General features: G+C 41.6%; 4 protein-coding genes across 4 annotated transcripts; 3 read left to right on the top strand and 1 right to left on the bottom strand.

The window, feature by feature from the left end:
* Nucleotides 1–91: 91 nt before the first annotated feature.
* On the top strand, nucleotides 92–4,909 carry ppp3r1a (protein phosphatase 3, regulatory subunit B, alpha a). The gene is made up of 6 exons (XM_049736911.2): nucleotides 92–313; nucleotides 2,781–2,820; nucleotides 3,868–4,044; nucleotides 4,157–4,216; nucleotides 4,294–4,478; nucleotides 4,639–4,909. Exons 1-6 carry the CDS (start codon nucleotides 311–313, stop codon nucleotides 4,684–4,686), a joined length of 513 nt encoding a protein of 170 aa, XP_049592868.1. The 5' UTR covers nucleotides 92–310; the 3' UTR covers nucleotides 4,687–4,909.
* A 1,205-nt stretch (nucleotides 4,910–6,114) lies between these two features.
* Nucleotides 6,115–7,581, bottom strand: pno1 (partner of NOB1 homolog). The gene is made up of 7 exons (XM_049736910.2): nucleotides 7,282–7,581; nucleotides 7,055–7,201; nucleotides 6,901–6,984; nucleotides 6,763–6,823; nucleotides 6,582–6,699; nucleotides 6,419–6,489; nucleotides 6,115–6,315 (listed from the first exon to the last, which is right to left on the bottom strand). The coding sequence occupies exons 1-7, from the start codon at nucleotides 7,468–7,470 to the stop codon at nucleotides 6,248–6,250; spliced, it is 738 nt and encodes a 245-aa protein (XP_049592867.1). The 5' UTR covers nucleotides 7,471–7,581; the 3' UTR covers nucleotides 6,115–6,247.
* Nucleotides 7,582–7,755: 174 nt separating this feature from the next.
* dnaaf10 (dynein axonemal assembly factor 10) lies at nucleotides 7,756–10,122 on the top strand. Its single transcript, XM_049736908.1, has 8 exons — nucleotides 7,756–8,068; nucleotides 8,287–8,387; nucleotides 8,461–8,591; nucleotides 8,702–8,803; nucleotides 8,928–9,043; nucleotides 9,178–9,312; nucleotides 9,497–9,594; nucleotides 9,702–10,122. The coding sequence occupies exons 1-8, from the start codon at nucleotides 7,883–7,885 to the stop codon at nucleotides 9,907–9,909; spliced, it is 1,077 nt and encodes a 358-aa protein (XP_049592865.1). The 5' UTR covers nucleotides 7,756–7,882; the 3' UTR covers nucleotides 9,910–10,122.
* Nucleotides 10,123–10,878: 756 nt separating this feature from the next.
* Nucleotides 10,879–12,783, top strand: c1d (C1D nuclear receptor corepressor). The gene is made up of 5 exons (XM_049736913.1): nucleotides 10,879–10,997; nucleotides 11,079–11,220; nucleotides 11,301–11,367; nucleotides 11,449–11,504; nucleotides 12,360–12,783. Exons 2-5 carry the CDS (start codon nucleotides 11,083–11,085, stop codon nucleotides 12,552–12,554), a joined length of 456 nt encoding a protein of 151 aa, XP_049592870.1. The 5' UTR covers nucleotides 10,879–10,997; nucleotides 11,079–11,082; the 3' UTR covers nucleotides 12,555–12,783.
* The last annotated feature ends 452 nt before the right edge of the window (nucleotides 12,784–13,235 follow it).

The following is a 13,235-nucleotide window of genomic DNA, read 5'->3' as shown; positions in this document are numbered from 1 at the left end:
CCACAATTCGAAGTTAACTCGGAAATCCCATATTTATGAATGCAACATTATAACCCCGCCCCTAAGTTCCTGGCTGTCAGTCAAACGAGTCTCCTCCCCCTAGCGGCTCTCCCAAGCCGGTTTACCGCTGCAGTTGGAGCTTCGGCAAAGGAGGAGAGCAAGACTGCAAAGAGATCCCACGAAGTTGCCTGTAAAACCCCGAGACGAGATCGGCTCTTCCCCCGCTTAGTGGACATACCGCGGCGGCGTTTGGAACGCTCCCTCCACGGTCTTCCTCACATCGCCTGGGTCTCCTCAACCGAACAGCACCATGGTAAGCTGTCTCGCGCGCTTTTTTTTTTTCTTGATCAAATACGCCATTTTATTGCTTATTTGGCTTTTAAAGTCGACGTCACGACGCCCCCTCCTCTCCCTAGAGGACCTTCCCTTTCTCGCCCACTTCAGTGGCTCATCGTCCTGTCCCTGTCAGAAGAGGGCGGCGGTGGGGGGGCTAGCCTGTCAGTAGCCTGAAGCCTTTGGCCCACATTCGCGCCTCTTGATCCCTTGTCAGTGGTCTTGTTTTTTTTTTTTTCCTCCCGTTTTTTGTGTCAAATCGTTTTCATGATACAAGTATTCAAAAACGTCGTGTCAAATATCTTATTTAGTCCCCCCCCCCCCCTCGGTGTTTACTGTTGCAACTGTCATTTCATAAGGAAGTAGTTAAAGCCAGATAAACAATAATCCAGTGTTGCAAAACTGTGTCTTCAATTAAATATAAATGATCTGGATTAGTGGTCAACACCTCTGCCATGCACTTGTGAGGTTTGAGGTTCAAATCTTGGCTCCTGCCTTCGTGTGTAGTTTGCATGGTGTCTCTGCAGATTTTCTCCGTCCATAAAAATGCATGTTAGCAAGACTCAATAGGGTGTTTCCCTCATGCCCCTAGGGAGCATCTTCTCACAAACACAATGACTACGTTTGAAGTTCTCTCAGCAGCATTGTGTGGCACCAAAAGCCAGCGAACCACCATACTGCCCCAAGAACATACTCACAGTTGTCAAATCCCAACAACATAATGGACTCCAACTCATAGGATGTCCTATAGAGTCCATATTCTGCTGCAGAGCAATCAAACGCTGCTGCAGCTAATATGGAACAAGATAAGAGCTTCATTCGCACATTCACGCAGCCCACTCAGTTTTCAGTACATCGCTGCAGTTGTGTTGGCACCGCTTTGCAGCACTACTGGTGGGTAGTGGACACTTTTTCTATAGCGCTGGCCTTCAGCTGCTTTTTTTTTTTTAAACCGTATCAGATCTATCTAAATATTTCACATTTCCCGGACTTTCTACCTCGTTCAAGTTGTAGAAGGACGTGCACCTGATGTGCAAAAATATATATATTTAGTTTTGCAAAGAACCTTAGTTGCAAGTGCCAGTAGCTTGAAGCAAGCCCTTGACCTCCTTTTGGAAGAATTGTTGACTCTCAGCCAAACTGCTGCTTGTTGTGAAGTTGGCCGGCACCATCATATCTGTTGTTGCCGACCTGATCGACAACTCGTATCCCGAAAAACTTGTCAATTGAGGTGTTGGTGTACTTGGCCGACTGAAAAAGGTGGCTATAATGTGTCTTTTCAGGTTTTACTCAAGGTCTTATCTTGTCATATAAACTGTGATTATATGTGTGGGTTGACTTGTTACAGTGGAATATGCCCCCCCCCCCCCCCCCCCCCCTTTTTTGCAGGTCTATAATTAGCTATGCTTATTTGGGTTGCCAGCCAGACTCTTACATATGCTAAACTAGTGTTAGCATTTATTGATTGTGAATGAAACATTCATTATGAATAAGGACGCACAATGCCGCCTCTCCTTCGCCATCCATCTTGAATTTATTCCATCTGAAGAGGATTGGAGTGGCTTTCTGCATGTGGATATATCCCGGGTGGTTCGTTGAATCACCGATTTTAATTTTTTGTATTTTGACTTAGATGTCGCTTTAGCGAGCCGCAAGATTCTTGTCTCGTCTGTTAGCTCGTGTAATCTCATGGCTAATTCCGCCCGTGTTTCTTTCCCGATCTTAAAATACCACAACCTCTCTTAGGCTGGATTTAGGGCCTAGTGGCCAATTCCGATTGAGTGCTCGATTTATTTAAAAGAAAATATTGTACACACATCCGATATGATTGAGTATATATTTATGGAAAATAACTAACTCAACGTTAAAGATGACTTGAAGAAAAGCAACAACCAGAAAATAAATTAGTCACTCGTAAAATCCGATTCACCTTTTTTGCTATTTTGCATATCCGATTTGTAACGCACGAGAGCCGAAAAGTGTCACTTGAACCGTAGAACGTAAATCCAGCCTCAGGTAAAAAGGTTGTCTTGGCACACAGTGCTCATTGTCTATTCCTGGAAGCTGACAAATGAAAAAAAGAGGAGGGGGGGGGGGGGAGTAGGTTAGTCTGCTGTGATTGCATCATCACGTGTCATGTTTCGCAGCAGTTTTGCAACAGGGTTGAAGAACAGAAGAGGAAGAATGCTGACTTGATTTTGAAAATATATTGCTCCATGTGTGGGGGGGGGGTTGGTGGGAGGCTGCCCGACAGACAATCAATTGCCGGCTTGGTTGGTATCGTTAACGGCTGCGCCCTGGTTCAATATGCCAAAAAACAACAGACCATAATTAGCAAAAGTCATATTTTATAACATACAATATTTTTCCGCAAATGTTCCGGAAGAAGGCACGACTTTGCGTATGTGATTCGAACATCAACAAGCTCTCGTTTCTTCTCTCCTCAGGGAAATGAAGCCAGCTACCCCTTGGAAATGTGCACGCATTGTAAGTAGCGCCACCACTCAATTATGCACTTCCAATAGATTATTTACAGACGTCCACGATTTCCGTTATGAAATTACCGCCACGTTATCGCAGCTCGTCGTCGCTCGTCACATTTTTTGTCAACATAGTAACCCAAACAGATGGTCCATATTTCGTTGAGACCTGCTAGAATTAGTCTCCAGGCATAAATCGAGGGAGGGGGTAGAAGCGGTGGTGCGGCTCTATAACGAATGACCCAGAACTCAACCCATGGAGGATCTACCAGCGTCTCTACCAACTCACCCGAGACTTGACCTCTATTTGACAGAGCTCACGACGTAGAGAGATATGAGCAGGGAGCCTCGGGTCTTGGATTTCATAACCCGGGCGTGTCCGGTGGCATTCCACCTCGCCTTTAATACGATGTCGAAATCGAGGCGGTAGCGAGCACGCAGGATAGGGAGACGGTAGAGGTCTGTTGGAAAAGTCGCTTAGATAGTCAGCGAGCAAGGGGCTTAGGTTTCAAAATGTCAGACAGCGACAAATACCCGTTTAAATGTCGTTCGAGCTTGAGCCAGAAGCATGAAGGCATCATTAGCCTGTCTGGAGTTTCTGATTGGACCTCCTTGTTGCGAAGGGGTTTCCCTGGGGGGAGATTCCCTTGAGTCAGATGGAGGGTCAGGTTTTTCAACGGACCAACTATAAATAACATCGGAGCGTAGGATAGTGGTTTAGACCGTTTCGCAATTCTTGAAGGTTGATCAAATCTAGAATACAATGTGGTTATAGATTCTAGTTGGGGAAACTGACATCCTGGACCTTTTGGTAACCAGAAGATGTCTTCCGCTAGCTTCATTCACCTTCGCAAGACATTTTTGGGAATGCTTAAGTGCTGACTTGATGATTGTCACCCAAAAATCTGAATATACTTTGGACTCCTTAATCAGACCAGAACACAATGTGCCATCTGCACGCCGCCAGCCATATCCTTGACCTACTTGCAAGTTCTATCAAGGAATTGGGACTTTACAAATCAGCACTAAAACGTCTCGTGTTTCCCCATCTCAGTCGACCCGGACGAGATCAAGCGTCTGGGGAAGCGCTTCAAGAAACTGGACCTTGACAACTCTGGCTCGCTCAGCGTGGAGGAGTTCATGTCGCTGCCCGAGTTACAGCAGAACCCTCTCGTGCAGAGGGTCATCGACATATTCGACACGGACGGCAACGGGGAAGTGGACTTTAAAGGTGGTTTCTCGTTGCCGTAGAGACGTTTGCGTACTTTACTCGGATATCGATACTGACTTATCTATCGTACAGTAAGTCAGCTTTTGTTGACTTTGACCCTTTGCCGTCACAGAGTTTATCGAGGGAGTGTCACAGTTCAGCGTCAAAGGCGACAAGGAGCAAAAACTTCGATGTAAGTCAACTCTTGATAGACTATTCCTGGAACAAGAAAAGTATGTTCTAGGAGTTTTTTTTCCCCCACCCTTCCAGTCGCATTCCGGATCTACGACATGGACAAGGATGGCTACATCTCCAATGGAGAACTTTTCCAGGTACTAAAGATGATGGTGGGCAACAACCTAAAAGACACGCAGCTCCAGCAGATTGTGGACAAAACCATCATCAACGCTGACAAAGACGGCGACGGCAGGATATCGTTCGAGGAGTTCTGCGCGGTGAGTCGGAACTCTCTCCGGAGTACGATTGGAGTGATCAAATATACGAAACAGCAGGGGCCCCAAAATTGAACCCTGTGGAACACCATCCAGAAGTGGCGCAGAGCAAGACTCAAAGTTCTAAACCACTCACTAGAACCTATTTCCATTCCTTTTGCAGGTGGTGGGCGGTCTGGACATACACAAAAAGATGGTGGTGGATGTGTGAGCGCACCACCACCTCCCTTCTCGACCTCTCTCCAGCTCGTGCAAGTTTCCCCGCCCTCCTGAGTTCTCCTCGACGCTCGCTTCCTCCGCCTTGTTCGGCTAAATCAAGAAAAACCCGCCTCAGTGTCCACCAGCGGAACATTTCCGTGTCGCTTTTCCACAGCGAAGCGCCTCGTTCAAGTGTTCAGTGAAAGGCTGCCTACCAGGTAAAAAAAAAAAAAGAAGAGAGACTGAAGGACGAGGAGGTGACTAAGATGAAGGGAGGGAATTCCATTTTTTTTTTTATTTACATATTTATATTGTTTTCTTCTATTTTATACGTGAGAAAAGTATGGATAGTCACACTTGACTTAGAACTAGATGGTCGGGTATGAAGTGCCAAGCTAACATATCCACACACACGCACACACAATTACTCAAAATGTATTTTCAAAATAATTAAGAAATGAGAGGATTTTGGTGAGACAAACTTGAACAACTGTGAGATCGTCTTCTCTGCAAAAAATGTCCTTTAAAAAAAAAAATTCAAAAAAACGATCTGTCTTTTGGCTAGACATGCCTGGAACAGTATTTTACCCTTTTTTTAGCATTTGTTAGCTACTTAGCACTTTTGTTGTCACTGGATGGGGGCTGGAATAAGAATTTTAGCGTTTTGGGTAAATCTCTTTTAAAACATTTTTGCAAAAAATAGAACATCTTTCATACAATGTAAATTTTAGGACATGTTAAGACAGGCCTGAGATGACAAAAATATTTCCAAGTAAATAAACTGGAAGTGGGTGGGCTGCTTTGAATTAATAATCAAAACTGGAATCTGCATGATGTGGAAATGAGTTTTTCTTTCGTGCATGTATAGATGAACGCGTTTGGAACGAATAGTCTTGTTTACATGATGTGGATAGAAATCATTTACACAAAATGGATGTTGCCAAATGGTTGGTCTCCACATGAACTTAACTGCAGTACAATGCGTGTCATAATATTAACCGCCACATACGCTTTTTTTTTTTTTTCCTTCAACATTTTGTATATATATATTTGTTAAATGCACTTCTGTCTCTGTATAGTTTGACACCTTTATGCTTTGGTTTGGAAGTGCTTCGTCTTGAGTTTGTGCGTGTGGGGGATATCAAATATATACTGTATGATGATATAGTATTTAAGATTTTTTTTGTTCTTTCGTTTTTCTGCATGCTGCAATTTATGCTGTGGGACTGTTGGAAACTTGATACAACTATATGAACTTGAAATACTGTTTAAATAAACTGAATGGTTAAAATGAGTTGTCCCTTTTGTATTTTTTTGAAATACATATTGAAATTTGAATTTTTTCTTTAACAAAACTTAGTTTCAGACATTGTATTTAAAAATAACATTTTAATTTCCACACAAGATGACCAATCTGCACAAAACGGAGTGAGTCTACTGATGATTTGCATTATTTTTTTTTATATACACACAAAATTTACACAAAAAAAATCACCCCACCAATCTCCAATTCCTCAAATGATCTCAAGTCCAATTCAAATGAACTCTTATCAACCCCAACACAGAAGACCGGTTCAGAATCTTTCTGCAGCTCTGCTGGCGACCACCCGGATATTTCCGTAGACCTTCGAAGGTGGACTTCCTGTTGTGGATAAAGATTTTATTGGATTTTAAATGGACCACTGAGAGTGTTTTACATTTTCAAACATTCTCAATGGCTGAAATGTAAAATAATTCTTACTTACCTAGGATGAGGTTGCATATGGCTGTCCGAGCCATCCTAATATTTTGAAAGGAGCCCAATAAGTGGACTTTGCTGTGGACACAAATCATCATGACAATAATCAACACTACACAAATAACTCCAGAAATAATGTAACAATTGTGGCTTATTTTTCATCAACTGACGTGTCGGCCAGAACGATGCGAGTCTTGGTAACGTTTTCGATGGTGAATTTGGTTTTTCCTCCTTTGCCTGCGATCCTGCCAATGGCTCGGGACAAATGATCGCCCTTCAGCGGCTTCACTGCAAGAACAGAATTTGACCTTTCCAATCAGCGGGGTCGACATTGTGAAAGGTTATATTTACCGTCTGTAATGTCGAAGGATTCAAGAAAGAGCTCGTCCAGTCTGACCAGGGCCAAGGCGTCCTGGGAAGAGACCACAAACATATCCATTTGTATAAAGTTCTATTGTAAAAAAAAAAAAATGTTTGTAATACACTTACTTCAACCTGGAAGCCCAAAATGAAGGCTTTCACAAAATCTGCTGCTTTGGTGAGTGACGCAATGTCTTGTGTCTCTTTGCAAGTCTGCAAAATATACACAATAAATCACTACAGTAATTTTCTCCTGGAAATTACTGCAATGTCAGACACTCACTTTTATCTCCACATTTCGCGTTTTGAGGTTGAATCTGACTTGAAGCTGTAGGTTCTCCACGATGGGAGTGAAGATCTTCAGCCAGTTCTCCTTTAGAGGTGTGTAACGATGAGCTGGGACAGCGACTTTACGCATCTGATCCGCTCCCTATAAAAATGCAAATGTTTAGATTCACACTTATATTTAATTTTTATTTAATAGTTTACACACAATACGATCGTTAATACCCTTAATTTATCTTGAGAAATAGGTGGAAACTGTGGCCTCTTGCTTGCTCCTGGACCCTCTGTGTCCATATCAGCTGGCTCGCGTTTCCTCTTTTGGCTCTTTTTAGACTTAACTTTGATAAAACTGTCAGTGTCATCCTGATTTTCTACCGCGCCAGCTTCCATTGTGTCATTTGTCGCCGGATCCATGGTGAAATTCACGTTTAAAAACTTCGATTATGAAGTAAAATGTAGGCTAAATCGTGAGCATGGAGTATGATGATGTCCTCGTGCAACAGGAAAGACCTAAAAAGACAACGTCGATTTCGCCTGAAAAAAAAAGCAAAATGTAAATAAGGATTATTTCCATGTCTACCATTACAATAATACCCATGTTAATTTAGCATAAGAGAAATGAGCAAGGTTATTTTTTGATGAATATAGTAAATGTTTATTGGAAACAATACTGTTTTTTTACAGGCATATCTTTAAACAGTCGTGACGTCTTTCGTTTCAGGCACGTAGCTTCGTTGCTGGAGTTGAAGGAAGCTTCTGGCATCATGTACTAGCTTAATTTTCTCACATTTCAACATAATTTGGCGTTTATTGTGGGCCAAACGATATGTCGACGCCACTTTCGAAGCCCCAAATCATCGCACACATCCAGAAGAGTTTAAACTACACCGTTTTTGACTGCAAATGGATCCCGTGCAGTTCCAAGTTCGTGTGTCTTGGAAACTTCCCGAGAGGAACTGGAGTCATTCAAATCTACGAAATGCAGCACGGAGAGGCTCAACTCATCAAAGAGGTAAACATTGTCATTTTTTTAAAAAAACATTCGTAAGATAACTCACGGTTCAAGATTTTGGGGAAAAGGTTTTTTTTGTTGGTGCCTCGTCTCCTTAGCAACGGGAGACCTTCAAACCCATCAGGGGGCAAATTTTCAAAACAAATAAATCATATACACAGATGAAGATGCCACAAATGAGACCTTTAGTTCTTAAGATTGTGTCCTTTGTGTTCCAGGTAGAGAAAGCCAAGCCTATAAAGTGCGGCACATTCGGGGCTTCATCTCTTCGCCAAAGACATTTAGCAACTGGGGACTTTGACGGAAATCTCAACATATGGTAATCTCTAAGTATGTGCAGACGGAAGCCTTTAATTTTGCTTTCTAAAGTGGCTAACGCAGCAATTCTACAGGAACCTGGAGGAACCCAACATCCCGGTGTACTCCGTGAAGGCCCACAAGGAGATCGTCAACTGCATCGATGCCGTTGGCGGCCTCAATATTGGCGATGGTGCCCCAGAAATTGTGACTGGAAGCAGAGATGGTACATTTCTGTTTTACTGCAATTCTAATTTTGGCCACTCTATTTTATTTTAAAAAAAACAATATTGCAAACAATGTCTTCTTTTAACAATATATCTTCTTCATTTACAGGTACAGTGAAAGTGTGGGACCCTCGACAACGTGACTCACCCGTGGCCAACATGCAGCCCGTGGAAGGGGACGCCAAGCGAGACTGCTGGACGGTTGCTTTTGGTTCGTTGCATCGCCATGGCAACTCGTTCTTTTACCAGTTCATTTTCAAGACATTTTTTTTATTTCTTACATTATTCCTCACCTCAGGATATGATTCATACGCCCTTCTGAATTGTGCTCACAGGCCACGCCTTCAACGATCAGGACCGCTGCGTGTGCGCCGGCTACGACAACGGCGACATCAAATTATTTGATCTGCGTAACATGTCGCTACGCTGGGAGACCAACATTAAGAACGGGGTGAGGACCAAACACGTGGAAAATCCTGAGAATTAATCACTGATCATTTTATCCTTGAATTATTTGCAGATTTTTGCTATCGGTAGCAGGGCTTCTACGAATAGCCGTTCATTTTTCCTCCTGTTCTTCCCCAGGTGTGCTCCGTGGAGTTCGACAGGAAGGACATAAACATGAACAAGATGGTGGCCACCTCGTTGGAGGGGAAATTCCACGTGTTTGACTTGCGGACTCAGCACCGCACCAAGGGTTTCGCCTCCATTTCTGAGAAGGTAGTGTTTATTTTATTTTTTTTTCCATTTGTGAGCTTGGGGAGCATTTTCACAGCTGCAAGTGTTTGTGTCTTCCTCTGCGGTTTGTTGCCGCCATGATTGACAGCAGGCGATGTTTACTAGCGTTAAAATAATCTAGTTTTAATTGAATTAATTTGATCCTCTTTTAATATTTATTTTTTAGGCTCATAAATCAACCATCTGGCAGGTGAGACATTTACCTCAGAACCGAGAAATCTTCCTCACAGCTGGCGGCTCAGGCAACCTTCATCTGTGGAAATAGTGAGTCAGAATTTTCAAATGTATTTATCCTAGGAACCTTTCCACCATCTTCTTTCACCTTACACAAGTCAGGCTTTTTAAAATAAATTCCCCCCTTTCTCAACTAGCGAGTATCCCGCCCAGCGCAGCAAGAAGGACTCGGACGGCACCAGCGTGGGCGTGGCTGGCTCGGTCAGCCTGCTTCAGAACGTCACGCTGTCCACGCAGCCCATCGCCAGCCTGGATTGGAGCCCCGACAAGCTGGGCCTTTGTGTCTGCTCCGGCTTCGACCAGACGGTGCGCGTGCTCATCGTCACCAAACTCACCACCGTGTGAAAACAAAGTCACTGGGAAGTCGAAAGACAAACTGGAACTTTTTCAATGGGATGTGGCTTTTTACATGTTGAAAAATAACCACAATGTTGCCTCGAAAGTGAAAAATCCTGTTATTAGGATGTATAAAAAAAATAACATGGTATGGTTGTTTGTCTAAATATTTCTGTGAAGAATTTTGTTTTCTACAATTAAAATGCTCTTAAGTTCGGAAAACTGTTGAAACTGCTTATTGAGTACATTTGTAATTCTTTTTGGTATTACACTGCCACCTGGTGCCCAAAATATACAGGCCAGGAAATGTGTGGCTTGAATAGTTAATAGCATTTTAATTAATTTAATAAAGGCCAATTTACCTGGATTGAGCCAGTCCCCCGGTACCAAATGGAAAGTCCCTCAAAAAAGTAAAACACATCTCGGTCTCTATTAACACGAGCTATGGTCCTTTTGAAGAAAGGGTTGACTTTGAAATGAAGAAGCTAAAAGGTCAAAGCTGGCAATTTGATCTTTTCTTCCTGACCTTTTGCTTCATTTGTCCTCCTGTGGTCCCCTACTGTCACATCCTTCACTGGATGTGACAGTATAGCTTGCACGTAAATGCTGTGAGGCTTAAAGTATAAAAAAAAGACCCAAATATATGATGTGAAAGCTCAAATTTAACCACAAAACGGTGTGAACATTTATATTCAACTAACGAGCGAGCACACTGAGTACGTCATTACGCACATTCTCAAACGGTGTGGTACTGCCCTCTTGTGGAGACAGTAAGTAACTCCACCATGCTGTTTGGAAAAGACAAAAACGACATAGTGCCTTTTTCTCGATATCTTGGAATTATTATATAATTATTAACAATTATTTATAATCTTTCCTTTTAGAGTTCGATTACTAGTTTATAAAGGTAAGTGAACAAACTGGTTCGCTACTACATACAGTATTAGATAAATGACTAACAGTGCACACTCCAATGGATAGAGGGCGCTGTAGAGTAGTCACATCCATTTAACTTACGTCACATCCGTTTGCCTTACGTCACATCCGCGTTTGACCATCGTGGCGTATGAGGAAGAGCTAACATTAGCATCCTACAGGTAAATATCAGCAGTTTTTCATTTTTTTCGTTCATTTAAGGCTTGCGTGATTTTACCATCAATATATTGGTTGTTCCACAGAACCATGGCGGCAGACGGTAAGACGGACGACTATCCTTACGAGATAGACGAGCAGCTTAAAGGTTTCGAATCGTCGGTGGCCTCTGTCAAAAAAATGTTGGGCACGCTCATGTCGAAGCCCAGAAATGAACTGGATCAAAAGGTACGTTTTATTCATACTTTGCTTAAATGGAAGTAGAATTATCGCTTATGTGGAAATATAAAATATTATTCTGTCGACAGTTGGATCCTCTAGACCGGGCCAAACTGGATCTGATGTCTACGTACACACTCAATTCTTTATTCTGGAGTAAGTAAATACTCTCTTTTCTCCAGTCTTTTTTTTTTAAAGTTAGTTTTTCTTTTAAATACCTTTTACCATCTTTTACAGTGTATTTGGTAACACAAGGTATCAACCCAAGAGAACATGGCATCAAACAAGAACTGGTATGTACATTTTTGGTCTTTTTGCCTCCATTGCTACATTTATTCACTATCTGTATCATGGGTGTGTACATTATTGCTTAATCATTACATTGTAAAACTTGCCTTCACAATTCAATATAAATTTTGTATCTTGCCTCTACCATTCCATGTCAATTCAACAAATCCTCTGAATGATTTAATTCAGAGGATTAGTTGAATTGACCTGGCCAGCGTTGGCTGGTTTATATGTGATTTGCATTTGCACTGCAGCGACATTTAACCGGGATTTTAAAAAATATATATCACACAAAAGCAAGCTGAAGCGAGTTTTGTCTACTTTTAAAACCGATGCTTGGGGACATGCCAGCAAAATGCCAGCAAATTCTGGAAATCCAGTTGTTTAATTAGCGAGTACACATATTCGAACCGAGATACGCGATACCAACTTGAAAACACGCTGGAAGTCGCCGTCCCGAAGTCGTACGCTGATTTGAAGACGACGATTTTTGTGTCGTCGGAAACGGCAAGAAGAATGCCTCCTTCATGTGATGGTTGGACTTCCAGACTTCCTGACCGCTACGTAACTATCACTTCTCATATTGTTGAGAGCAAAGTTTTTTTTACTTTAGTACCCCATGTTCAAATTATTTTTTTTAGCTTTTTTAATTTTTTTAGATGTTTTAGTGCTAAAATGTAACATGCCACATATGGTTTCACGGCAGGATTTAATATTTGTGGATATTATAATTGTTCTTTGTAAATATTTTGACTTGCAGAATAAATCTCTTAAGTATTTGATTTAATATAGAATTAAATTGTAACTCGGAGAATAGAAATGGACAACGTCCATCACTAGTGCGTTTGTGTGCCTATCAGGAGCGAATAAAGACTTATATGAGCAGAGTGAAAGCCATCACGGACAAGAAGAAGGCGGCTCGTTTGGATAAAGGTGCCGCCGGACGCTTTATGAGGAACGCCCTTTTTGATCCGGAGGCAAAGGCATCCAAAAAAAAAGCAGCGGACAGCAAAACACCTGACGCGAAGCCAGCAAAGCGGACAAAGAAAAAGTGAGGATGTTTTAGAATGATGCAGAGCTGATCCATCATATTTTGGACTCATGATGTCTGACAAAATGTCATGAAAATTTAATAGATTTTTTTTTTTAATGATAGTTCTGCAACTTTTAAGAGCAAAGTGATTCTGTGAATCCAGTTAGTATTACATTTTGTTGTTTTTTGCATTACTGTGTGTTGCTTCAAGGAATGAAACTTGAAATAAACACCTACATTCATGATGGAAATCTTTGTGGTGTATTAAAAGTACACTATTTTTTATTTGTTTAATGAAAATTCAGTCATTCTGTAGAGGTCATTTCTAAACATTTATTTTACATTAATTCATCCTCAGAGGTGATTCAGTGTACACTCCAATTGAGTATAATAGGCAATACAATATTTAAATGCATAATATAAATATTCATGAATTCCCTTCTCTATTTAACAAATTAAAATTTCTGTGATGTAGAAAGCAAAATATTAGAAACTACTCAATATAATGTGACCAGAATAATTTTGTCTTATAATCAAAACCAAGCAAGAATGTTTTATTTTTTTTTGTAATAGTTTTTGATAGGCCGCTTGTATTTTCTTTAGTGGTTTGGTGTTGTTTGTAAATCAAGCAGAACATTGCTCCCTGAAAGCGGCTCTCATGGTAACAATTAGGATGTGCCCTGGAGGGGCGTCAAAAAACTTG

The sequence above is a fragment of the Syngnathus scovelli genome, chromosome 12 (assembly GCF_024217435.2).
Source record: "Syngnathus scovelli strain Florida chromosome 12, RoL_Ssco_1.2, whole genome shotgun sequence".
NCBI lineage: Eukaryota > Metazoa > Chordata > Actinopteri > Syngnathiformes > Syngnathidae > Syngnathus > Syngnathus scovelli.
The sequence above is the reverse complement of the archived record's forward strand: the minus strand, read 5'-3'. Positions and strand labels throughout refer to the sequence as shown.

Excerpts from the sequence above, each read along its gene's own strand:
- dnaaf10 (XM_049736908.1), top strand. The coding sequence starts at position 7,883 with ATGTCGACGCCACTTTCGAAGCCCCAAATCATCGCACACATCCAGAAG. Across the intron at positions 8,069-8,286 it reads AGGCTCAACTCATCAAAGAG|GTAGAGAAAGCCAAGCCTAT; the intron begins GTAAACATTGTC and ends TTTGTGTTCCAG. Across the intron at positions 9,313-9,496 it reads TCGCCTCCATTTCTGAGAAG|GCTCATAAATCAACCATCTG; the intron begins GTAGTGTTTATT and ends TTTATTTTTTAG.
- ppp3r1a (XM_049736911.2), top strand. Across the intron at positions 4,217-4,293 it reads CAAGGAGCAAAAACTTCGAT|TCGCATTCCGGATCTACGAC; the intron begins GTAAGTCAACTC and ends CCACCCTTCCAG. Across the intron at positions 4,479-4,638 it reads CGTTCGAGGAGTTCTGCGCG|GTGGTGGGCGGTCTGGACAT; the intron begins GTGAGTCGGAAC and ends TTCCTTTTGCAG.
- pno1 (XM_049736910.2), bottom strand. The coding sequence starts at position 7,470 with ATGGATCCGGCGACAAATGACACAATGGAAGCTGGCGCGGTAGAAAAT. Across the intron at positions 7,202-7,281 it reads TTTCTCAAGATAAATTAAGG|GGAGCGGATCAGATGCGTAA; the intron begins GTATTAACGATC and ends GCATTTTTATAG. Across the intron at positions 6,316-6,418 it reads CATATGCAACCTCATCCTAG|GAAGTCCACCTTCGAAGGTC; the intron begins GTAAGTAAGAAT and ends TATCCACAACAG.
- c1d (XM_049736913.1), top strand. The coding sequence starts at position 11,083 with ATGGCGGCAGACGGTAAGACGGACGACTATCCTTACGAGATAGACGAG. Across the intron at positions 11,368-11,448 it reads ACTCAATTCTTTATTCTGGA|TGTATTTGGTAACACAAGGT; the intron begins GTAAGTAAATAC and ends CATCTTTTACAG. Across the intron at positions 11,505-12,359 it reads ATGGCATCAAACAAGAACTG|GAGCGAATAAAGACTTATAT; the intron begins GTATGTACATTT and ends TGTGCCTATCAG.